The 26,081-nt window shown below is 48.9% G+C and overlaps 1 protein-coding gene and 1 pseudogene across 1 annotated transcript in view; one reads left to right on the top strand and one right to left on the bottom strand.

Moving 5' to 3' along the window:
• Nucleotides 1–26,081, top strand: part of Fa2h (fatty acid 2-hydroxylase) — a 52,052-nt gene that overhangs the window by 19,344 nt on the left and 6,627 nt on the right. Inside the window, exons 2-4 of the mRNA XM_051168783.1 lie at nucleotides 12,309–12,401; nucleotides 22,171–22,313; nucleotides 22,834–22,940. Coding sequence (XP_051024740.1) covers nucleotides 12,309–12,401; nucleotides 22,171–22,313; nucleotides 22,834–22,940 — 343 coding nt within the window. The remainder of the gene's footprint in view (nucleotides 1–12,308; nucleotides 12,402–22,170; nucleotides 22,314–22,833; nucleotides 22,941–26,081) is intronic.
• On the bottom strand, nucleotides 9,317–9,614 carry LOC127209613 (non-histone chromosomal protein HMG-14-like; annotated as a pseudogene).

Here is a 26,081-nt window from a genome sequence, read left to right as displayed (position 1 = left end):
GCCAAGGTATTTAGGTGTAAGACAGGTCACCGTTGCACACACATAGCAACTAAAAGTTAACAGTCAGAAGATGCAGTGTCAAGAGGGCCATCCCTACAGCTCAGAGTGTCGCATGATGGAGCCAAAGTTTGTTTTGCATGTGTGTTGGATCTTTGAGGTGACACAGATTTTGGATGGCTTCCTGGTGTTCTCCTCAGGGTAGCATATCTTATAGAGATCCCTAGGAAGCTAGGAGATAAAGGCTTGAGAGGCTGTGGTCCGTGCAGTACTGTCTCTATCTGCTTTGCAAAAGGATGTCCCGAGGCATCAACTCCCTGAAGCTGCTGATGTTCTCCTGTGAACTCAGGCTCTGTTCCTTCCCATCCTACTCCTGCAGTGGAGGAGGGCTTTCACTAAGAAGGATCCAGAAGCCTCAGAGAACTCCCCCTTTTTCAATCTCACCTTGCCCAGGTTATACCTCCAGGAGAGAGTTGCCCCCACAGATCCCTCTGAGCTCCCAAGTAAGCCATCCCTTGAGCAAAGGCGCCGTCTGCCTGACTGCTCTCTTGGAATTGATTCCCTAGTGGAAGTCAGAGGTCAGAGAGGAGCCATGCAGATGTGAACAGTCCATGGTGTGATTTGGTAGAGAATCAAGTGTATAGCGTGATACTGCAGAGTGGTATAGCCTGTGACCCTGTCACTTATGCTGAAGAAGGCTGAGGACAGTGAGTTCAAGGCTAGCCCAAGCTGTGAAGTTAGCCCTATCTCAAAACCCCTGTCCCCAAAACAGTTCATGGCAACAGACAAGATCTAGTAGGGGTGTTTTGGCAATGTTTTTCCTTTTATCTTTCTTTCCTTCTGCCTTTCTTTCTTTCTTGTGGCTTTTCCAGACATGGTTTCTCTGTGTAACCTTGGCTGCCCTGGAACTCTTTACAGCATGGACTTGTCAAGATAAAGGCTCTTTCTATGGCCCCAGAAATCCCTGACACCATCATCTTCCTCTCAGGGCCTTGCCCCTTGCACCCAGCCCTGGACAGTGCACTGCTAGGTGTGTGGAGCCACCACCCCCTCGGCGCCTGCAGGGGGTGGGGGCAGCTGGACCCAGGGCCAGGGACACCAGTCTCGTTTCACAGAAAGTGTTTTCAAGAACAACCCAGGCTGAGGGATAAAAGGACATCTGTCCATCCCTCGGTGCCCAGCCCCAGCTTTCTCGAACAACATTCCTTTATGCGGTTTCCCCCTCCCTCCGCAGCCCCCGCCCCGTCATACACTGCCTCCTTTCAGACAGCCTGTATGCCGGATTTGTTTGTCTGTGCTGCAGCACGCAGGCTTTCTGATGTTCTTCACTGTTCTCTCCCCATGCTCCCTCCAAGCACACCCTCTTTAGGGAAGACAGGGCCTAGGGCCTGGAAGAGTGCTGGGGGCTGAGGGAGGGATGCTGGCTTGGGGTTCGGAGACACCCCAGTAAGTCCCTCCAGGAGCAGAGTCCTCTTCTCCAAGAAGCCCCGGAAGAGGGCCTCTCCCCAGCCTTCCCAGAGACTGGTCCTCAGTTTCCCACCATGCCACCAGTTCCTCAGGGAGATGTATGTTAATACTACTGATATGCTAGCTCTCCATGGAGATGTCATGGCTGTCCCAGGACCTATATGTATCAGGGACAGGGTGTCGGGGGCAGGGCGGGGTGGGTGGGTGGAGATGGGAGGTACAAAAAGCAAGGTTTGTATTAAACAGAGCAGCAGTGTGTTATCACCTCACAAAGCACAGCCTGCCTCTGATGCACAGTACTTCTAAGTGGAAATAACTGGGGAGTGATTTCTCAGGCCTTAAACACGGGGGGAACAGGCTGTTTCTGAGCCAGGAAGGAAAGCAGCTGAACGTCCTTCTAAGAGCTATGCAGGGGTTACCACTGTAGGCTAGGAAGGAGGCTGCACTGGCAAGGACACTCAGATTTCTTACATCTTGGCATAGGATGAGATGCAGACCTGACTCCATAGTAACCTTAATATCTTCCTCAGTGTGGTTCTATCACCTATCGACCCCACTCTTTCCCTGTGGCCTGGTCTGGATCCCAAGAGAGTAAGACTTTAATGGCTTTCCACTAGCTCCCACGACAAATTGTCACAGAGTAGGTGTTTTAGACAACAGGATCGTACAACCTCATGGTTCTGGAGGCAAAGGAGTCATAGGATTCTAGTTTCATCTCTGTTGCTGTGATTAAGAAAACAAAACAAAACCACTCTGGCCAAAAGCAACTTAGGGGAGGAAAGGGTTAATTTCACCTTACAGAACACAGCCCATCCTTGGGGGAAGTCAGAGCAGGAACTCAAATAGGAGCTTGAGGCAGAGTCCATGGAGAAATGCTGCTTGCATTTTGCTGCTCATTTAGTATTTATTTACTTACTTACTTAACTTACTTACTTACTTACTTACTTACTTACTTAGGGTTTTTTTGAGGCAGGATTTCTCTGCGTAGCCCTAGTTGTCCCAGAATTCACTCTGTAGACCAGGCTGTCCTCAAATTCACGGAGATCCGCCTGCCTCTGGGATTACAGGTGTGCACCGCCACAGCCCCTGCAATCCCCGCAGCCCCCTTGGCCCCTACAGCTGCCACCACCACCACCACCACCACCACCACCACTGCTGCGGCCACCATCACTGCCTGGTTAGTTAGCTCTCTTATACATCCCAAGGGTTCCTACGTAGGGAATGACTCTGCCCACTGTGGCTGGACCCTCCTGTACTAATTAACAATTGGGGCAGTCCCACATAGACACGCCCACAGGCCATTGTGATTTAGGCAACTCCTCAATCCAGTCTTTGCTCTCGATGGCTCTAGGCTATGTGGAGTTAACTATTAGAGCTGTCCACCATGTGTGGGTTCCTTCTGAGGGCTGTGAGAAGTTGCCTTCCAGGGAATCACCCCAGCTTCAGCTAGATCTCTATTAGAATGGGTTTCCTTGGCTTCTTGCTGTGTCTTCCTTGTCTGTGCCTTCATTTCCACACTGGCAGTCTCTCTGTAGTGCCCATCTACGTGGGCATCCGCCCGCCCCGTTATGTAAGAGTGTTACGTCAGAGCATGCTCTAACCCCCTCCTTGACTTCCAAATAAGGTCCAGTTCTGAAGTGCTGAGGGCTAGGAGGATTATGAACGGAGAAGGGTGCGGTCTCCAGGAAAGTGAGACCCTGAAGGTGACATCCTTGGTGTATGGCCTGTGGCTCCTTCCCAGAGACAAGGGAAGGAACACAAGTAAAAATGACCATCTACCACCATGCCATGCCCCTAGCTTCAGCTCCCTCTTGTAGTTGATCCTTGTCACCCTGTATTGGACGGAGGAGGCATCCCAGGGTCTCCTTTCAAATGCCAGCTCATTACCTAACCCACACAGGGCCTGTTCCCTCTGTGTGCAGCCCAGCCTCCCCACCTAGATTCATCTCTTCGTTCTGGGAATTTGGGGAGGAACAAGATTCCTGTTCTTGGCTATCCCTGCCTCTCCTTCTCAATTAACGAGGCACCCACATTTAGCAGCTCATACTTAGGAGTTTTCCAACAGTCACATCAAGGGCTGTATTTCTATTCATGCATGTCATGTCAATTTGGACCACAGAATTTGTTAAAAATCCAAGTCCAGGGCTGGGACTCAATGGAGCATTTTCTGAGCATACACAAGGAAGTGGGAGAGAGGAAAAAAAAATCTAGAAATCTCAGATAAAAAGGTAGCTTTCTAAGCCGGGTGTGGTGGTGAACACCTTTAATCCCAGCACTCAGGAGGGAGAGGCAGGAGGATCACTGTGAGTTCAAGGCCAGCCTGGTCTACAAAGCGAGTCCAGGACAGCCAAGGCTACACAGAGAAACCTTGTCTCGAAAAACAAACAAACAAAAAAAGTAGCTTTCTGGATCTTCTTAGAATTCATAAAGCACGAAGAGATAGGCACCCACCACCGCCCGCCCCCCATCCCAGGCCATGGCCCACTGTGTCTCTACAGTCTGTTCATCCCATCATTCTCCGTGAGCTCAAGGTCACGTGACATCGTGCGCACCCGCGCGCGCTTAGCACTGTCTTCACTGCCTTCCTTCCCTCTCTGTGCTGATGCTTGTGATGCTTATAGCCAAGGGTAACTCACCGAGCTTCTCCCGTCATGCATTTCCCACCCTGAGGTAATGAAACCGCAAACCGTGAGCCGAAGCAAGCCCTTTTGTCAGCTATCTTAGCAAAGCAATCGGAAACTCATACACAGAGTTGCTTCTTGGTGGCTCCAGTTTGGGGGAGAATCCATGCGAGTGTGTCTCAGTTGGTGGAAGTAAAGACTATTGCTGCAAGGAAATTGTCTATGAACAAAGGGAGTCTGAGCTGTGAGCCACACCTGCATAGCCTCGGAGGACAGAAGCAGGGGGTTGGGGGTGCCCTTGCCAGAGGGAGCTGGCTTCCAGTTCCAGGAGGAAGACATGGAGGTCACAGCCAGTGGGCACTGGGACTTGGAACTGACTGTGTATAGCAAACTAGAGGCTGCCTTACCTTCTCCCCTTATCCTGGGCTGTCACCAAGAGGCAGGTGTATGGAAGGGGCTGTCTGGAAACATCAGGGGCTTCCAGTGAACACCTGCCAGGTGCTCTGTGCATTTGGGTCCAATGGAGCTGAATGATGTGAGAGAGCTGGCTGGGGAGGGAGGCCCAGAGATGTGAGCAGGGCTGCTGCCACAAGGCAAGAGCAAGTGACACCTCATGACCAGCCAGTGATTAGCACTGAGCTGGGAGAAGTTGTGGCAGGTGCGCTTGTCTGCAGGCTACTCTCCCACGTAGCCTCAGACTGTGCCTGGAAGGATTTAAGGATCCAAATGCACACCTCACTCTCCACAGTATACTGCTCAGCAGGTCCAGTGACTCTTAGCTGGGAAAGTACAGTGCCAGCCTACGCCAGGTTGCATTGATGACTCCTTGTAGCTGTCTTTCTCTTTCTAAGGAAAAGCAGCCTGTGGAAGGCACTGGAGCAGTCTCTTCTTGCCACCCTACCCACATACAAACCCTCATCTGAGTCCTCTCATTCAGCAAGTATTTGAGTGCCATCCTGGGGCCTGTGCCTCACAATGGGCAAGGCCACCAGGACCCCACCTTGAGGATCTCACATTCTAGCTTGAGAGGAAATCAACAGGCAAACAAATAAATAGAGGGAGGAGAAGGAGGGGGGAGGGATGTTTCCATCCCTAAGCATCTGTGCATTTTTCCACAGAGAATTTGGAAATGACTGTCTTGTGTCCCTCAGGTAGATCCTATGAGGAAGTGGTTACTTCCCAGGCATGGTGGCAGTGCCTGTGTTTTCGACAGTAAGGAGGCTAAGGCAGAAAGATGCTGAGTTCAAGTCCAGTCTGGACTTGATAGCATGACCCCTCCTCAGTCGTCTTTTCCCCTAAAAGAAGAAAGCTGTCATCACATGACACAGGTGAAAGGCTGTTGTCACATAACACAGGTAGAAAGGACACTCTGTCAGGGCACACTCATTAGCATTTGTGTTAATCATTCTTGTGAAAGGCAATATAAGTCTGACTACAAAATTACTCACCTTCCTCCCCAAATACTGAAACTTGTCCAGTCTAAGGGCATCAACCAGAACACTTTTCTTGGCTTTGGGATTCTCTATTGCTTTATAAGTCCCTTTGGCTTCCCTCTCAGAGAGTCTTCTAAACACATTGTGGAAGTTTCCCAAAAATAAATAAATAAATAAAAATTTAAAGACTTTTAAAGTTAGGGCCGTACCTATTCCCCTGGGGTGACCTTTGCACACTTGTGATTCATGGATGGTGTTTGCTTGTGGAATGCAAGAATGAGCCCAACCTGACTGCAGAATAAACACTAGCCTGGGAAACAGGGTCCAGGGCTACAAGTGTGGCGTGCGTGACGGCTGCGGCTGGCAGGTCTCAGCTCCTGGGCCCCCTAGGAGTGGGATCAGGAGAACCTCATCCCAGGGGTCTTCTGTTCACAAGTAGAAAGGACTTTCTAGACCCTCTGGGATCTCACAGCTCGTCTTGAGAAGATTAGTAATAAAAGGCATGCTGAGGAAACATGTCCAGCCTAGAATATGCCTGCTGTAGGTGATGTCACTGGGTGGCCGGCTGGAGCTTTCTTTGGAGTCTCTTCCCATGTTGGATGCCTGTTAAGTCTTACAATATTAATCTGGGCCTCTGACAGTGAAGGCTGTCATCCAACAAGGCCACCCATGAAGTTCTTTGTTCATATGGTCACTCCAGGAATTGTTGAAAGCATATCACTCGTGACAACGCTGCCTGATGGTGTCCAGGCCTCTTCGAGGTCTGATTAGGCTAGGGCAGCAGAAAAAAAAAAGTCAGGAGGAGATCACTTTACCCCTCATTCCTCATCCTTCATGGTCAGCGTGCTTCCATAGTCAGCTCTCACTCTGGGATTGGTCTATGACTCAAAAGAACTCTCTGGAAAGAACCACTGGCTACTCCATGCTGGCATGCAGACTAGGGAGTCACACTTCCTTGTGAGGAGATGCCCCGCCTCCTGGTTCTTAGGAGGAACAGGACCCCAGGGCAGTTGCCCCTCCACTTCTCTCACTTAAAACAGAATATGTTCTGAATTGAACAGAAACGCCTTAACAGTTTTGTCCATTTGTAGCCATCATCTCTATGTAAAACTGGACTTCCAATAACTTTTCAACTAGAGCCTTAGAATTGATTCAGAGTGAACAATTGGTGTATTTCCTCTTGTAGCATCTATCTAGAGTCCGCACCAACCCATCTGAGTCACTGTACTACATGTCCCTGTCCTCACCGCACAACTTTTGTGTTGCTCCAGTGAACAGCAAAGCGGGTTCACCTCCCCTCTGTGTTATTTTTCTCTTTGCTGTGAACAATATCTGACAAACAAGCAACTCAAAAGAAGGAGAGCTTCATTTGGTTCATCACAGTAAGGAAGGCATAGTGGTGAGAGTTGGAGGCAACTGGTCAACCTTGTTTCTACCATCAGGAAGCGAAGAGAGATGGCTGCTCTACTCCTTTTTATTCAGTCTGTCACGCTGGCTCTCAGGATGGGGCCATCATATTAATAATGAGGATTCCCGTCCTTAGTTAAACCCAGGTGTGTCTGAGGTCCATGACAAGATCATGTTGCAGTATCAGAAAGTCAGACATCCTTGATTGTTATGTTTCTGAAAACACTCTCATAGACAACCCCAGAGATGTGTTCTCAGGGTAAGACTATACATCTAGAGAATCTGTCAATGAAGATTATTCATTACAATCCATAATTGTACATTTATATGTCATTATATAATTATATAACCTCCATAATTATAAAATATGATATATAATCAATATAGAATATAGTACCCTACAACCCCATGCCAACAAAGAAGCTGCTAAGAAAGGCTCCAGGGCTCAATAAACTGAGGGAGTGAGCCGATAGATTGGTGGTCAAAAGTTTAGATGTTTGCTCAGTTCCCATGGTCAGAAAATAGGTTCATGAGAGGCGGGTACAAGCTCTGCTTGGTTCTACATGTGGCCACCACATGTTCTTTGGGAGACAAACGTGGACCCAACAGCATGCTTAGAGACCTTCTTCTATGGGGGAGGGGAGAGCCTAGGGGAAAGGCAGATGGCATGAGGTGGGAACACTGGGTCTCTTCAGATGTGTGTGTGCCTGTTAGGTGGAAGGAGGAGGAATTATGCAGCCTCAGAGGGTAGGATCCAAGGGTGATTTCCAGGACACGGAAGCAGGAAGTAAGAGCATAAGAGATGATGTGCCAAAGACTGGAAACATGAGTCAGATAGTGGAATACTTTGTGCCTTCCTTCTGTTTCCAGGGGTTGTCAGGTGGGTGGCCCCAATAAGTTCTGTATGAGATTTCTCTGAGAGTCTAAAGAGTGTAGCATAGACAAAAATATTAAATGATACCATGTATGAAAACCTCTTCCAGCTAAGATCATCCTTTTGTCTTCAGTTATAAAGATTAGTGGGTAGGACTGCAGTACAGAGAAGGGATAGAATACGGGGAGAAAGGGCGTGTGTAGATATAATATATAACATATATTATATATATGTATATATGTAATTTGATATAAATATATAATATATTAAAGGGGATTTATTAGAATGATTTATAGGATGTGGCCCAGATAATTCAACAATGGCTGCTTATGAATGGAAAGTTCATGAATCCAGTAGTTGTTCAGTCCATGAGGCTGGGTGTCTCAGCTGGTCTTCAGTAGACACTGGAATCCCAAAGAAGTAGGCTCTGATGCCAGTGAAGGAATGGGCTTGCTAGCAGGAATGAGAGCACAGAGGCAAGGAGAGAGAGAGAGAGAGAGAGAGAGAGAGAGAGAGAGAGAGAGAGAGAGAGAGAGAAAGAGAGAGAGAATTCTTCCATGACCTTATATATAGACTGCCAGCAACAAAGTGTGGTTCAGATTAAAGGTGTGTCTTCCCACTTCAAAAGATCCAGATTAAAGGTGTATCTTCCTACAGAGATCCGGATTAGAAGTGGGTCTTCCTACTTCAAATGATTTTTTTTTCACAACTGAGATATTATTGGTTGAGGAGTAGTGTCCACAGACATTTCAATTCATAACCCATGTACCTGGACCCTGAGGAGCCACACATTGTGCTCACATGCCCAAATGAAGAGCCACGTGTTCTTTCTCTTTGAATGTATTCCAGTGATGCTCCAGCCTCAAATTTAGAAAGTTTTTCTTTAAGACCTCATGTAACAGCGATGTGTTCACAAGCCTCAGTTCCAACAACTTGCAATTTTATGCCACATACAGCATATATTTCTGCTAGAAACACTAGGCCAGATATAATTGAAACTATTCCAAACATGAATGGACAACTGTGACTCCAATTTGCTGTTTAGTTTGCTTGGTATCGTAGGCTGTAAAACCAGCCTCCTCTAAACACAGTCACAGCCTCTCCTGATTGAGTATCCTGCTATTTCCTAGTTGTACAAAAACAAAAACAAAACAAAACAACCAGCAAATGATTTAACCTCTTAAAAAAATCATTTATACTTAGAATATAGCATAATGTAGGGTTCCCCTACCTTTTAAAAATGTTTCTATCCAGGAGGTGGTGGCACACACCTTTAATCCCAGCACTCAGGAGGCAGAGGCAGGTGGATCGCTGTAAGTTCTAAGCCAGCCTAGTCTACAAAGCCAGTCCAGGACAGCCAAGGCTACACAGAAAAACCCTGTCTCGAAACACTAAAAAAAAAAAAAAAAAAGTTTCTAGAGCTACTAAAAACTCGAATTTGCAAAATAATTGATGCAAATATTTCTCCGGGTTGCACAAGAAGGGAGGCAGGGACCACGAACAGACACGATGGATAGTTAGCCAGACTTGGCTTCTTTCTCTTCTTCTTCTACCTCAGAGGCTGGACTCTGGTTTCCCGTCTCTCCATTTTCTGCAGGCAGATCTGTAGCTTGCGGCAGCCACTTCAGCCTGTTTGCCCTTTGCTCCCAGCTTCCCTTTTGTCTGCATTTTTGTCTCTGATTATTTATCCTTTCCCTTGGAGTGTTTCAGCTTCATGTCCACCTTGGCAGGGGCAGGTTTGGCCTACAGCCTCTCAGAGCATCTCTTGGGCTCCACCCTCACTTCTCCCTCCATGCTAACCTTCCTCTCAGGCATTACAGAAATGCCTAACCTGTCACAGAGCTGCGCTGCCTGGCCGCCACAGCACAAAGTGCTACGATCTGCCACAGCGGTGGTGCAAGAACTGGATATCAAATTATTTAGTTGAGAAAAAAAAAATCCCCTCACAGGTGTGCCCACTCATTTAGGTTTTGACAAGCAAGAATAGCATCACATGGAGTAGTCAGGAGGAAATAGCCATCTAGGAAAGAGGGGTTGACAGCACAGCACAGGGAGGGGTTGACAGCACAGTGGATAAAGCCCTCAGGAGAGGGCATTTAAGATGCTTTGTTTAAAAAAAAAAAAATCGTAAGTGACTGGAGAGTTGGCCCAATGGTTAAGAGTGCACACTGCTCTTGCAGAGGGCCTGGGTTTGCCAGAACCGAAATTAGACAGCTCACAAATACCAGCTCCTGGGGGATCTGATACCCTCTTCTGGTCTCTGCATGAACTGCACTTATGTACATATACCCACACACATACACATAATTAAAAAGGAAACAACAGGCCCAGGCAGTGGTGGTGCACACCTTTAATCCCAGCACTCGGGAAGCAGAGGCAGGAGGATCGCTGTGAGTTTGAGGCCAGCCTGGTGTACAAAGCGAGTCCAGGACAGCCAAGGCTACACAGAGAAACCCTGTCTCAAAAAACAAAACAAAACAAAAATCCTGGGCTGGAGAGATGGCTCAGTGGTTAAGATCACTGGCTGCTCTTCCAAAGGCCCTAAGTTCAATCCCCAGCAACCACATGGTGGCTCTGTATAATGCCCTCTTCTGGTGTGCATAAAAATGGAGCACTCATATACGTAAAATAAATAAATCAATAAAAAAAAAAAAAGAAACAGCCTTGTCAAGGCAGTCGTGGAGTACACCTTTAATCCCAGCACTACGGAAGCAGAGGCAGGCAAATATCTTGTGAGTTCAAGGCCAGCCTAGTCTACAGAGTGAGTTACAGGACATCCAGGGCTACATAGAGAAGCCCTGTCTCAAAAATCGAAATATTACTGATGTTGTTGTTGCTATTTTAAAATTAAGATAATATCTTAAAAACTCAAGTATGGAAGCTGTGTGTAGTGGTACATATGGGCAACCCCAGCATATGTGATTGTAGTTTGCTGGTCAGAGAATGGTAATTTTGAGACCAGCCTAGGATGCAAAGCAAGACTCTGTCTCAGGTAAAAATGTATACATAGGAGCTGGAGAGGTGGCTCAGAGGTAAAGAGCACTGTCTGCTCTTCCAAAGGTCCTGAGTTCAATTCCCAGCAACCACGTGGTGGCTCACAACCATCTATAATGAGATCTGGTGCCCTCTTCTGATGTATATTCAGGCAAAACACTGTGAACTTAATAATTAAGTGCATCTTTAGAAAAAGAAGAAAAACAAAACAAATGAACAAGCAAAAAAGAGTTTGCCCTTCTATATGTGTTTACTGACTCTCTGAGTGCGGTAAAAAATGTATATATATATATATATATACCTCTGTGTGTGTGTGTGTGTGTGTGTGTGTGTGTGTGTGTGTGTGTGTGTGTGTGTATACATGCAGGTATTATCCTGATAACCCCAAAATGACAAAAAGTAGGACTGCAGAAACCCACTTTTGGGTTGCCTCTCTGGTTTTCCCCAGAAAATGCCAACATGGTCACCATCACCATTAAGTTCTCTTAGGATTACTGGAAAGAAAAATGTAAGCATAGTAGCAAACCCCAATGCTGCTGGGAGTGGTGGTGCATGGCCGTAATCCCAGTCCTGGGGGGTGGGGGGCTGATACAGACAGTGGGGAGTTCGAGGTGTGTCTGAGCTACACAGTGACGTAAGGACTAATGTGGGCCACATACTATGAGGGAAAGTAAAAAGAAAGCCCAGGTGCCTGCTTAGAGCACCTAGGCCTCTTGACAATAACATCTTGCTTTCCAGAGTCACGAGAACTATGGTTGTTTGGGGGCACAGGGTCCCAGGAAGGCCCCACTGGCAAGGTCTGTCCCTGCCCTTCCTACAGGGAAGCATGGGATTCTACTTCCCTGCAAACCTGCTCTGGCTAGCCTCGCCCCGCATGACGTCAAAGCCAGCTGAAGCTGTGTGATTTTCCCAGCACATTCCATCTCCTTCTGGCTTTACCTCTTTGCTAGTTTAAATTAACCTTGAGCCCACTTGGGCACACCTCAGCTAGTTCTGCCCCACATGTGACCACTGGCTGACGGGCGATTGCTGGAGGACCAGTCTCCCTGGCTCCCAGCTGCCGTTCTCCACTGTGATCACATGGGCAAGCCTGTGACCCACACGAATTTGAGTAACCAGGCAGAGAGGAAGGGAGAGGGGGTGGCATCATCAGGAGTGGCACCATGAGCCCTACCAGGTGCCCTTGGTGCCTCTCTGTGATCTGGTTTGCCTGACACCTGCCGGACCTGGCAGCTACCCTTAGCCACTCTCTCTTTTCTTTATAGTTAGCTTTACTCTTCCAGATTGTTCTGCGTCTTTCATTTTTGTTCAGTAAGGGAGAAGTACAAAGAATAATGACACCCACACCAGTGTCTCTGATGGCAAAAGTACTTGATGTCCTTGATTTCCACCCACCCCAGTCCCACCATGCCCCCCACCCCCTCCCCACCCCATTCCTGGCTCTCTCACTTGGGCAGTTGGGAGCTCCCTTCTCTCCCTTCGTCCTGTGAATACTTTTGTATCTTCTCTTTCCAGGATCCCATAGAGAATGGTGCTGTGTCCTCTACAGAAGCTCAGAAGACAGACCCTGCAACTGAGCCACAGTTCAAAGTGGTGGACTGGGACAAGGTAGCTGGCCCAGGACATTGGGGGTGATTGGGGTTGCTGGGGGAGGGGAAGGGTGTGTGGTAGGGGAGATGAAGAGTAGACGCTGGTACTTACAATGCCCAACTGTGACCTGGGGCAGCAAACCTAGCTGCAGGTGTTGGGGGCTGGGTGTCGGGGAGGACTTTCTGGGGGAAAGCTGGGGTAAATGGTACATGAGATCTCAGCAAGAAACCCATCCCAAGTAACCTGGGATAAGACGGGTCTCCCTTCAGGAACCCAGAAGTTAGAAAGGGAACAATGACACAGGGCTGACATACACACCCTGGCCAGGGTACATGGCAAATCTGTTCCTGGCATGTATGGTCACCCAGGGGAGACCCTTGTGGGTAAAGAACCATGGTACTTGCAAAGGTTATGTGGCAGATAGGGCTGGGGAAAGCTAAGGTGTATGCAAAGTCTTGCAACCAGCTTCTTTTGTAGTGTAGAGACAACACAGATCCTATCTGCTCTGAGGTGAGCCCTGAAGAAATGGAATGGGGGCTCCCTATAGAGCTCAGGAAAGCTGGGGGGCTCCCGATAGAGCTCAGGAAAACCGGGGCCTCCCTATAGAGCTTGGGAAAGCTGCATCTCCTGGAGGGACTCAGGTGAGAGCCACGCTCACGCGTTAGAAATAACATCCCTTCATCTTGGATCACAACACTGTCTCTTGGACTAGACATGAGTGTGCATGTCTCCAAGGACCTGACCTCTGTGTCCCCTGACCACAAGGGGCATCAGAGGCACAGAAGCAAATAGAACAGCTACCTCTTCCTTCTCAAAGCAGTTGTGGCAGCATGGGGAAATGCAGGAAGCATTCCAAGAAACAGGTGACCAGAGAAGGGACATGGCTCAAAGGAGCTTTCCATAGCTGGTTGTTTGCTGGGCCACATTAATCAGGATGCTCAAGGCTGTGGCCCCAAGACTCAGATATATCCCCCGTCTGTAGTGGGATGAGCTCCTAGAATGTGACAAAAACGTGGTGCATCAAGCTTGAGAGGCTGGAAGATCGTTCCATGCCCCTAGTGCCTCCATTGAGCCATGGGACCAAGAGAAAAATAGGCCAGCAAAGAGTAAAGGCTTGCCCAGGTCACGTGGAAAACCTTTCATCGGCTTGTTGGAATCCGCTTTCTGGCTCCCATTCCTGGAGAAGCCATACTTACTCATCACCAGCATAGGGCTTGCCCAAGGTAGAGATAAGAGGAGCAGGGTACATAGTACAAATAGGCTTCTCTAGCAATTTGGAGTCTTGAGAAGCTGTGGAAAGACACCAACAAGGCAGTGGCCTTGTCTCCCCCACAGAGGGTCAGCAGGCCAGGGGTGAGTTTGCATGGGTGGAACTCCTTTGCTTTGTACTCAAGGTGGACCCTCTGGGTGCTGCCATGAGCTTGCCAGGGCCCAGCTTCATTGGCCCTAGAAGTGGGGGAGCCAAGTGGGTCAGGCTGAGAAGAGTGAGGAGAAACTAGGCTGATCCTGCTGGGCTGGGAGCAGAAGACTCTGAAAAGGCAGCAGAAAGGGGCAAAAAGCAAGAGACTCTGGTGCCACACCATCAGAGGTGAGGGCCACCTGACTGTCAGGCTCTGTGGAATTTTACCAGAATGATCTAGATTACCCATTGACTCTCTCAACTGAGTAGGACACATGCTTCCTTAGGAGGCAAAAAACAAACCAAAACAAAACAAAAACAAGCAAACAGAAAACCTAGGCTACCGCTCCTTCCCACTTGCAAGTCTCTGTTTTCTAGAACCCAGGCTGCCTGTGACCACAGTTGCCCATCACGTCACTCTTGACTTCTGGCCACACCTCCTCCCTTCAGCCTGCTTTATTTCTATACTACTCACCATGTTCTTTTCAGAGTCCTCCCTTGTTTGCCTTCTGTACCCGGTCCATTTTGGAGGCGGGTGGGGGTGCCAGCCTCCCAGGAGGCAGGTAAAGCGCGTGGGATTTAAGGGGCTTGCTGAGGCTCTTCCCCAAGGCATACCGAGACAAAAAGTGAACACCAAATTAATGCAGCTTCAGGTTGTTTTGTTTTTGAGACACACTGTCACTATGTAGTCCTGGCTGTCCTGGAGCTTTTTATGTAGGGCCAGGCTAACCTTGAACTCACAGAGTTCCACCTGCCTCTTCTTCTGCCTCTCTGATTGCTGGGATTAAAGGTGTGTACCATCGTGGCTGACTAAGTTAGTAATTTTGCTGTTGAGTTCATACTTGAGCCAAGCATTTTTCATGAATCATCTGTATTCTAACTTGCTCCTGTTAACAATGACAGGAGCCAGGCCAGGAATGGTGGCACACCCCTTGAATCCCAGCACTTAGGAGGGAGAAGTAGGCAAATCTCTGAGCTCACGGCGAGCCTGGTCTATGAAGTGAGTTCCAGGACAGCCAGGGCTTCACAGAGAAACCCTATCTTGAAGAAAAAAAAAAAAATCAAACAAGCAGAGCCAACAACCAACTAAACACAAACAAATGCCAGGATCCAAAGCTGAGAGTAGAGCTGAAGTCTTCTGCCAATGTTGGGAGGCCAGCAGGTAAGCAGCCTGATTGGCATGGTAACCACAGATGAGGCACAGGTAAACATTCTGCACAGTGGGTAGCCTAGCTGACCGTACTTAATGAGCTCCTTTCTCTGAACTACCTTCTGTGTATCTTGAAACCCTTCCACCTTTCATCTGGCCCAAAGTGAGTCCTTTCTGAGCCCCATGGCTGGGAGAGGGGAATGACTGAAAAGAAGGATAAAACCAAACAGGTTCTGGAGGTGTCTCCAGAGTGGCCACGCCTTCTTCCTCATCCTGCCTCAAGTTAAGCCAGATTCCAGCATAATCAGCTTCCTTCACCTAGGCAAAGCTGTCAGTAGATGTAAGCTAGCTACCCTTTCCCTTAAGAGTCATACAAAAAACCAGCCAGCCAGGTAACACCAATCAAAATGCATTTGGTAGAGCTGGGGAGATGGCTAAGTCATTAACGTGCCTGCCAGAAGCATGAAGACCCAAGTTCAATTCCCAGCACCTACATATGTGCACCTGTAACCTCAGCACTGGAGAGGAGGAGACAGTTGGGGCTTGTGGGCAGTCAGTCTAGCCAATCAGTAAAGCTCCAAGTTCAGTGAGCGACTGTCTCAAAGTGAATAAGAAAATAAATGAATGAATGAATAATGTGAAGACACCTAGGGGCTCCCTCTGGCTTCTGCGCACATATGCACATAGGTGCATCTGTACTCACACACATGTGCGTGCACAGACACATACAAACACACATGGACATCTATACACACAAAGGGGGTAAGTTCCCCTGAGGACCTACCCTGACCTCAGCATCACATATATAGCCTTTAACATCGAGAGTTCCAGGGTCTCTAGAGCTACTCAGGGTTGACGTTAGCCAGCTGGGCTCAACTCCTTGGAGGTTCTAATGCAAGTTGACAAGGACTTGGGTCCAAATGATAAGACCTGACTGTGAGCTCTAGCTTGGCTCACCTCTGGGTACTCTGCCCAGACTCTATGTCCCCTCCGTGGAGAGACACGGAGTACCAGAAGAGAAGTCAGGTGGTCCAGAGCTACCTCAGTGGCCTTGAGTTTGTCCCACCTCTTCTGATCAGGAGAGGTCTGCAGGGGTCCTGGCAGGACCACAGCCGGCCTGCTTTGTGCTCCAGCTGACGCTGGGCACTGCTGCAGAATCTCCACATTTCTGTGCTGAGGAATCCACAGCCCCGAGCCCCTGATCTCACTGGTTGGTGGTCTGGGTCCCCAGGTGCCGAGAACTCAGGTTCTGAGCTCCGTGCTCAGGGTCAGGTCCAACCTTAGCATCCGTGGCCACGCAGCCGACCCTCGGTGTTCTAACCTGTAATATGAGGTTATCACAGCCCCAACCTGAAGACTAAAGCTTGCAAAAGATAATGAGTATAGGACCAGACCCCAGCATCGTTTATCACTAGGGCATAGAAAAGGCAGCCAGGACACCCCCCCCCCCCCCCCCCCCCCCCCCCACCCCAGGGAGCTTTTTTGTCCGTTGGAGTCTCTCCTCACTGGCCTGCTGCTTTCTATGCCTCCATGGCTCAGAAAGCTGTCCTGGAGCAGATGCTCTGGGGTCTGGGTGGACATTTCTTTAAACGATTGATTAAGCTCATGGTAGTGGGAGGAGCCACTGGCACAGGCGCAGCTGCCACCTCTTGCTCTTGCTCCCCTGGAAAGAAGTGGATGCTGAGCACTTGCTAGTAAGTTGAAGCAGCCCCAGGGGAGTGGTCCATGCCACCTGGTTCCTGTGCTGCCCAGGAGAAAGGTGATCTGGAGAACAAGAAGGAAAGCAGAGGCAGCCCCTCCGCACCCTGGCAGCAGGCCCTCTGCCCACACCAGGCTGCCCTTTCCTTCTGCTGCATGCTGCTCCCAGCTGCATTCCTGGCATAGCCAGGAGCACCCTCCCCCCTTCCTGGCTTGGCAGGGGCAGAGCTGTGTTTGGGGAAGGGCATGGAGTACACAAGATGCTTGGCCTAGACGTTCCCTGACTTGCATCTGCATCCCAGGCCCAGCCTGTTGTTGCTCAGGTCTATGGCCCACCAGCGAAGGCCCCAGCCCAGTAACCTGCCCACTCCAGAGTAGCTTCTGAGCATATATTCGCCTGCATCCACGCAGCCCAGCACTGAGCACTAGACTTGCCTGTTCTGCGAATCAGGTCCCACAGGTTCAATATGAGGGTGGCCATAGAAGTCCCCAGATGCCTGGGAGGCATGATCTGTGCCCTGCGTTTCTCTCCTTTGCCTCCATCAACCTCCTACAGTAGTTCTAGACCTTTATGGTGACTTCCCCTGTGCCCCGAACTTTAGGCGGCACAGAGTGGGAGGACTGGACCAGGGGCCAGCTCAGAGGAAGAAAGCCATTTGCATGGGAGGGCAGGAGGCCAAGGAAGTGTGTGAAGGAGGAATGAGCAATGAGCCCGTGCAGGCTGTCGGCAAGCCTTACTCCTCCTCACAATCAGCTGTACACCAGCTGCCACGGTGGGACTGACCAGCAGGTGAGAAGCTGTTCTCACCTGGTGAAGATGCTGCCCCTTCAGTAGGCAGGACTAGAAGAAAGGTGGGGGTGGGTGGGGAGCCAGTGTGCATGTAGCAGCTAAACTAGGGCCTATCACCGGGTGAAGGGCCTAGCACTGGGAGACCTAGCTCTTGGGAAACCATTTTGAGGGTGCCACACACAAGGGGAAGGAGCCAGATACAGCAGCATATGCCTGTAATTCCATTGTTTGAGAGGCAGAGTCAAGAAAATTGTCTCAGGTTTGAGGGCTGCCTAGTCTACATCACAAAATCCGGGTCATCCAGGCCTGCATAGCATAATAAGACCCTGTCTCAGGATGCACAGCCAGGAGCCTGTGAGTTGGCTCAGCCAGTGAAGGCATTTGCTGCCAAGCCTAACAAGCTAAATTCAATCTCCAGGACCAATATGGTATAGGAAGAAAACCAGCTCCTGGAGACTGTGTTTGACCTCTGCTAGTCCGCTATAACACACTCACACAAGAGCTTGTACATGTGCATGCATACACACACAAAGAAATGAAATGAAATTTTAAAAAACCACCAAAACAAACTACCTATGGGAGGAGATAAGGAGGTTCCTATTTGTGCAATCAGCCAACCGCTTCCTCCACCTCAAGATCTGGCCTCCTGGGCCTCAACATATTTACTCCAAATATAGGGAGAAAGTCAGTGGGCCTGCACTTCTTCTGTGCATCTCACTTTATGCCCCTGGAATAGCAGGACAAAGACCTGATTGTAAAATTATTGCTGTTGGCCCTTGACGATGAGAGAGATGTTTGCAGGGGTAAAGGCAGGGCCTTCATCAGCCTCCAGAGTCTGGGTACCAATGAAAACTTTTTCAGCAGTGTGGGGTTAAAAAAAAAAAAAGGAGGGAGGCCAGACCACAAGCAGCCTCTGCACTGACTGCAGACAGTAACCTGTGTAGAAGGTGTCAGGGCTTTCTGGTCTACCTAAATAGTGGCTGAAAGCATGTGTACAGGTCAAATGGGCAACAGGACATCAAAAGGCAGACCATCGCACAGAGAAATCCTGTCTCAAAAGACCAAAAAAATGTCTCGAGCCTTTGCTAGGTAGAGAGAATACGCCCGCCTGTCCACACCTCTGTGTGGTAGCTATAAGCGGCTTTCTTTTCATTGCGTGTATTTGTTGGGGTGCACATATGTGCCACAGCTCTTGTGTGAAGGTCAAAAGACAAATTGGAGTCAGTTATCTCCTTCTACCAGGTTTTTAACTCAGGTCATCAGTGCCTTCACCCACTGAGCCATCTTAAAATATCTAAGGTCACATTAAATGTGCAAATGAAACTTAAGCATATGGGTGTCATGTGGAGCACAGAAGATCCAGGGGTCTCATCTGAGACAGTTATAAAATAAAAGATACCTTAGACTAACAACCAGAAGGAAAAATTCAGAAACATCACTAAAACCCAATGGAAGTATTGAGGTCAAAGTGTTTTTAAAATAGTTAATGCAGGAAGGGTAAGAAGGCTGATCAAGTAAAGGCAAACGATCTAAGTTCAGTCCTGGGAATCCACATGGGGAAAGAAAGACCTGAATCTCAGAACCTGTCCTCTGATCTCCATACATCCCCCGTGGCATGCATGCACCCACACACATATACATGCATACAATATAAATAAATAAAATGTTTAAAATTTCTTAAAAATAAAATACAGAAGCTGGAGAGGTCGCTCAGAGGTTAAGGGCACTGACTTCTCTTCCAGAAGTCCTGAGTTCAATTCCCAGCAACCATATGGTGGCTCACAACCATCTATAATGAGATCTTCTGGCCTGTATACATAATAATAAATAAACAAATCTTTTTAATAAATAAATAAACAAAATACAAAATTATAGCAAATAAGGCAAGAAAGAAAGGACAGAGGAGATAGAAAACGTAAACAAACTTGGGACAGAGAAGAGGACTCAGGGTAAAGAGCTTTTTCCATAAGTCTTAGAACCCAAGGACTTGAGAGCAAGGAATACTGTGGGTCTCAGGTGACTGTTCTCCATTGTGAAGATACAGCAGGGCAGCCTGAACACGTCCGTATCACATCTGCCAATGGCAGATGTTCAGCAGGGACCGTTGAGAAGTGAGCGAATGCAGAAGCCGCACAGAGCTCTTATAACTGTGGTTGGCATTTAGCACAGTACATGCTCAGTGAGTGTTGAGGCTGAGGCTAAGCTTCAAGCTCTCATGTGTCCTTCTAAGGTGAGGCTCTGCAAGCCAATGCAAGGTAAGTTGTAACATGGTCTACTAGAAGGTTCCTCCTGTTCTTTTTCCTGGTATAAAGTGTGCATCTGTACATACTTGGAGACCCGGTACTACTGGACCCATGCATGAGGTTAGAGAGACAGTGAGGAAGGGAGCAGCAACCAAGTGAAATTTGAACCTCTTGCTCTGGTCACAAACATGAGAGTGACTGGTGGCCTTACCTGCCTGTTCCAGAACCCATATACCCTTTCGCAAAACTGAGGTGACAATATTAGGGAAGCTTCAGCACACAAAGGCCAGGTCCTGGGAGACCTGCTGGGGCTGAGCCAGCTTTGGCAAGGAGGGCCAGGGAAGGACGAGCAGGCAAGTTTCCAAACCACTGCATGGCTCTCGCTTTCTCTCTCTCCCAGGCTTGCCTGTTCCTCTTGTCCTTCCCTTCCCTGTCACTGCCACCCTTCTTCCTGCAGTGGTCACCTTCCTTTGTTGAAGGTTGATCTCTTGTATTGGAGATCCCCACTCTGACTATGGGTTATTGGGCTGCCAGCTTTACATACAGGAAACTGAGCGACTCTGCCAGGTACGGATGCCTGCTCAGGGTCTCACAGCAGATGAGCAGCAAGGCCAGGGCTAGATGGGCCCCTGACTTGACGTTCATTGTTCTTTCCTGCTTGGAATCTGGACTAATCCGATTCAATACACTAAGTCATCAGAAATCTTCACGCACTTCTTGTTGCCTACAGGCAAAGGCTCTTATGAACTCTTCAGCTCTGTAATTCCTATGAGTAAAACTTTGGACACATTTTTCACTATCTGTCTATGTTAGCCTATATATAATTTGCATATTGTACTCTTGTATTCTTTGAGTCAGAACACATTCAGATATGATTTAAAGCTCGCTCTCTCTCTCTCTGTGGTGTGTGTATATAGTGTGTGTGTGTGTGTGTGTGTGTGTGTGTGTGTGTGTGCGTGCGTGCGTGTTGCAAATACAAATAGGGTTTCTGGGGGCTGGAGAGATGGCTCAGGACCCAAGTTAGGTTCCCTGAACTTACAATGAGCAGTTCATAGCCACCTGTAACTCCACTTTTGGAGATCCAGTGCCTTTTTCTGACCTCCATAGTCACACCACTTACACACACACACACACACACACACAGAGAGAGAGAGAGAGAGAGAGAGAGAGAGAGAGAGAGAGAGAGAGAGAGAGAGAGAGAGAGAGAGAGAGCAAACACTAATACACATAAAAATAAAATCTTTAATTTTGAAAATTAAATAGAGCCTCTGGTCTTTTCTCTGGGGGTGAGCCTGTGAGTGCTGCTGAGGTTTGTATAACGTGTGCCTGGGTGACAGTGGCTTGGGTAGATGAAACGGCAAGTCCTGGACCTGAACCAAGTGTTCTGTTAAGCCCTCAGCTTTGTCTTTCTGCAGTCCACAGAGCAATGTCAATGAGCCATTCTGCAATGTGGCCTGCAGTTGTTCTCAAGGCTACATCTGAACCTGTGGTCCCTGTGTCGATAGCCTCCCGACCCAGCCAAGTCTGCTGCATTGGTGAACAAACCCCAGATCATATGCTCAGTCTTCCTTGCTCACCCCAAATCTGGGCATGCATGCCAGCCCTCTTGCCTCTCAATTGTGGCATCCTTGAGTCAGCACTAAACTGCCTTGCTTAGGATGCCCCATCCTACTGAATTCCTTCCACTGGTATTGTTATTATTCTGTTTTATAGCAGAGGAAACTGGGTTTCAGAAAGCTCATATAGTTATCCCAAAGTCATACAGTGAGTGGTAGTGCCAGGATTTGAACCCAGGACTGACTCCAGAGTCTTTACGTTAAGCATTCAAGCTGTGTGAAACAAAGGTGGTCTCCTACATACCTGTTGATTCTTTCCAGTGCCTAGCACACTCACAAAAATCAAAATGCGCAAAAAATCAAATGTTAAGCAAATGACTGAGTGAGTGGCTATTTGAATGAACAGATGGGTCAACAATCTAGGCCAGCATCAAGAAGGGAGTCTACAATGGAGGGAAAAGGCCCTCCTACATTTAATATGCAGCCCCCAGTGATGCAGAATGTGTTGGGTTTTTTGTTTTTTGTTTTTTGTTTTTTTTTTTTTTTGTATGTATTGAGTCCAGCATGGGCTCTTAGACATCATCATAACACTCAGCCCATCTAGCTCTTGGGTTAGCCATCCTCAATGCTGTCTGAGTCATTAGCTGGGCTCTGATGGCAACGGCAGACTCACACCCTGCCAACTTAGCAACCCCAGTGTGAGGGACAGGTATCTGATGGCTCTTGGTCCAAGCAAGCTTAGGCCGTGGTCCTGATCTGGATTCCACATCTTGGGGCTGGAAGGGGCAGTGTGGTTAGATCTGGAGTTCCCTCTCTCAAAGCCACTGCGTGGGTGGCTCCACACAGACCACACAAGCCGAGATGGTGCTCTCGAATAGGATGCTAGAGCCAAGAGATGTGGAAATGGATGTTAGGCGTATGAGTCTCAAGGGCCCAATGTGTCTCTTGCAGGACCTAGTGGACTGGCAGAAGCCCCTCCTGTGGCAGGTGGGCCAGCTGGGAGAGAAGTACGATGAGTGGGTCCACCAGCCAGTGGCCAGGCCCATTCGCCTCTTCCACTCAGACCTCATGGAGGCGTTCTCCAAGACTGACTGGTGAGGACCACGCAGGGTCTGAGATGGCCCACCCCTCTCCTCTGGTAATACCAGTAAAATATAGAAGCGGGAAACAATTGGGCCCCTGTTCTGTAAATTCTGTGAGATGGTAGGACAGGCCGTAGCCATAATCAGTTCCTGCACATGGCACTATCTATCATCTGGGTTCCAGACTCCTATGTATGGTTAGAAGCCTTTAATGCCCGTGGAAACAATTTTTCCTGCAATTAGTCCTCCTGCCACAAGAGGGCAGTGTCTATGAAGCTGCCCAGAGTCAGTAACCATGGTAACCCATACTTCTTTTCCGCTCCTCTCAAAAAGACAGATGGACTCACAGCTTCTCTTTTCTTTCCCCCTGCTCCCGATGCCATTGCCATTGTGACTTTTGACCATGGCTCTCCACATACTTTCTGTAGTTAAAAATGTATGCCTCAGGGAAGCTGGACTGTGTTGTGTCACCCGCTGCCCTGCCCCCGGCCCGTGAATATACACCTCTCTCACCCTGATGTCCCTCCTACAGGTATTCTGTCCCCATCATCTGGATGCCCCTGGTGCTGTACTTAAGCTGGTCCTACTACCGAACGCTCAGTCAAGGCAACATCCGGCTCTTCACATCATTCACAACAGGTAACAACTGGCTCCTTCCTGACGTGTTCGCATGAGTCTCGAAGGCAGGAAACTGTGTCTTCCATGGCCTCCAGTTCCTATAAGCATAGAAACCCACAATATAAACGCTTTAAAGTGGGGCTTAGCATAGAAAAAAAATGTCCTCCCCAACACATGGATACAAAAGCAAGCAACACATGTGCAGAAACTTAACAAAATCATATCGTTAAGTGTCACAGCAATAAAAAGACAGAGGGAGGGAATGTCTTCCTGAGATTAAGAGCAGAGACTGTGCCAAGTGTGGTACCCAACCCCCACTTCCCCCCTACCCCCCACATCCACAGCCTGAGGAAGTGGAGACAGGAAGAGCAAGCCTTGCAAGTTGAGGATATCCTTATACACATTAGCACTCCCAGGGCAGCCAGAGCTGCGTAGAGAGGCTCTGTTTTTGTTTGTTTGTTTGTCTGTCTGTTTTTTGGAGACAGAGTTTCTCTGCCTAGCCTTGGCTGTCCTGTACTCACTGTGTAGACCAGGCTGGCCTCGAACTCACAGAGATTCACCTGCCTCTGCCTCCCGTGTGCTGGGATTAAAAGTGTGCGCCACCATGCCAGGCTCGAGAGGTTCTGTCTTAATTCAAATAACAGTATATGTATAGCCTAGAACTCCTCACTGAAAGGCTAACTGAAGACCAGGCAGGAGGGTGCACACCTGTGATCCTAGTGCTTGAAGATCAAAGGCAAGGGGATTGTTGTACGCTGGAGGCCAGCCTCATCTACCACAGCATAGCCAGGATAGCCAGGGCTATATAATGAGTCTCTCCCTCAAAGGATGATAGGTAGATAGATAGATAGATAGATAGATAGATAGATAGAAAGAGAAATGTAAGCGGTATATCAGGTAGCACCGCTGAAGGTGATGAGTCCATGTTCATATCATAGATTGAAGGAGAACTTGGGAGAAAGATTTGCGAGTGCCACAGGCTGTCTTCAAAGCTACGGGCCACACAGCAGAAGCTGAGCCTGGCAGTGACACCTGATCCTCTCTGCTCCGTGTATTTAGCGTTTGCCAGACCATGTATTTTCCCAAGACGCCTTTCAGCAGCCCCATGGGAAAGGCACTATTGTTATACCCTCTCAGAGTTGAGGAAACACGGTTGTTCCAGAAGGCAGACACGTGTCAAAACATCACACAGTACATGGTTATGTTCATGAAATGTTATCTCCCAGGGTTTTTTTTTTTAATTAACTAAAAATAGAGTCAAGAAAGGGGCTGGGAAGCTAACTCAGTTGGTAAAATGATTGCGCACAAGCACGAACCTGAGTTTGATCCCCAGATTTTATATAAACAGCCCGACTTGCCGGTGAGCGCTTGTAATCCCAGAGCTCAGGAGACAGAGACAGATGGGCCCTGGAGGGTCACTGGCCAACCAGTTCAGCCTAATTGGCCAGCTTCAGGTTCCATTGAGAGGACCTGTTACCAAAAAAAGAAAAAAAAAAGTGGGTGGACCTTAAGGAGGAACAACACCCAAGATTGTCCTCTGGCCTCTACACGCAAGCACACATACCTGCAGACACATGTGCATTCACACACACAAATGAATACACAGGCACCAGATAGAGCCTGAAAACATTAAATGAGCGATTCAGGGTCATTTACAGCCTGGGATGTGGACACCAGCTGCCACCCAGCTTCTAGTTAGGGGATGGGAGACAGGGAGGGTCTGATATGGGCTATTTACCCTAAGAATACATAGAACTGAGTTTCTCTGCCATCTTGGCTCACAGACTCGATGCTTACCTCGAGCTCCAGTCACACCACATGCCTCCTGCCCAGAATCTGCTGCCCTTAGGGTGTGGCCTGGAGTATTGCTTTCCCCTGACTGATCACAGTTTATTCCCAACATGCACCGGACAGTTTCCTTCCTCTACAGACAGAGGCTTCTCTTCTTCCTACATGCCCCAAGAGTAAGCCAAGGTCCTCCTACAGCACTGGGACCCTCAGTTTATCTGCTTCACCCAAGATAGGGTTGGGGGTGAGCAAACTGTGAAAAGCACCCCCACAACCCAGCCCAGAACCCAGAGGGTTACCGTGCACATCCCACTAGCCACGGTTACCCTTTTCAGCCCACGCTGAATAGCTCAGGCACAGCACAGGGCTTGTTGCTCAGAGGCCTGCTCACTGAATCGCCCACTGTCTGCCCAGCAATCCCCTAACAATTACCAACAGTGGTAGGGCCGCCAGGGCTGGTGGCCAGAGGGGGAAGGGGACGCTAAAGCTTTGGCCCAGGTCCCTCTGCTGGATTCCTCCAGAGATGCCACTCAGTACCAGCTCCGGCCGGATGGGCAGACTGGGTGATGCTGGGGTGAGGAGGCGGGTGGAGGCTTGACCTATAGGAAAGGGCTGTTCTGCACAGCCAGGACAGTGATTCGAGGGTTCCCCAGCATCACAGGCCTCTGCAGACAGCTAAAATGTGCCTGTGTAATAAAGGTCCCATGTGGCAGGCTAGTAAGCCTGTGGCCACAGTGCCAGTAATAGCGGCGGCATGAGAGACACACGGGGTCATGCATTCATTCCTCGCCCTGCAGATTACCTTGCAAGGCACAAGTCACGGGCAGAGCAAATAGGAACCCACAAAGCAAGGCAAAGGGACACTCAGTGGGGTCCGGTTGCAGCTTCTGAACAAATGATGGCCTGAAATAAGTGCAGAAGAGCTGGAGTGTCAAGGAATAGTCCAAGCTCAAGGAAGATACCAGCTTTTAGAGAGGGATGGAGCCCCTGGGATCCCATTGTAGCTGCATCTCATGTCCACTCCCAAGCACCCTGACATTTATGGAACCATTTGTCAAAAGGAAGTATGGCCTGACTCCTCCGGGCAAAAAGCTAGTGGTCACTCCTGTTTTCCCCCTTCCTCAGCAGCCCTCCTGGCCGTTGGTCCTGGGGCTGCCCACAGTGTGTAGGTGGCCTGGGTCCTTCAGAGGTACCTCGCAAAGCTGTCTACCCTCCCCAGCCTGGCCTGCTCATAGAGTGGCACAGATCAAATTCCATCCAGGCACAAACCTACAGGGGTTGTCCTCTACCCGTTTTCTCTCCTGATAAATCTCTGTGAGCCTGCTGTGTTAAGCACTGGACACGTGGAGAAGACCACACTCACTTTAAAAAAAA

Source organism: Acomys russatus, chromosome 26 (genome assembly GCF_903995435.1).
Source record: "Acomys russatus chromosome 26, mAcoRus1.1, whole genome shotgun sequence".
Lineage (NCBI taxonomy): Eukaryota > Metazoa > Chordata > Mammalia > Rodentia > Muridae > Acomys > Acomys russatus.
This window is presented reverse-complemented; position numbering and strand designations above follow the sequence as displayed.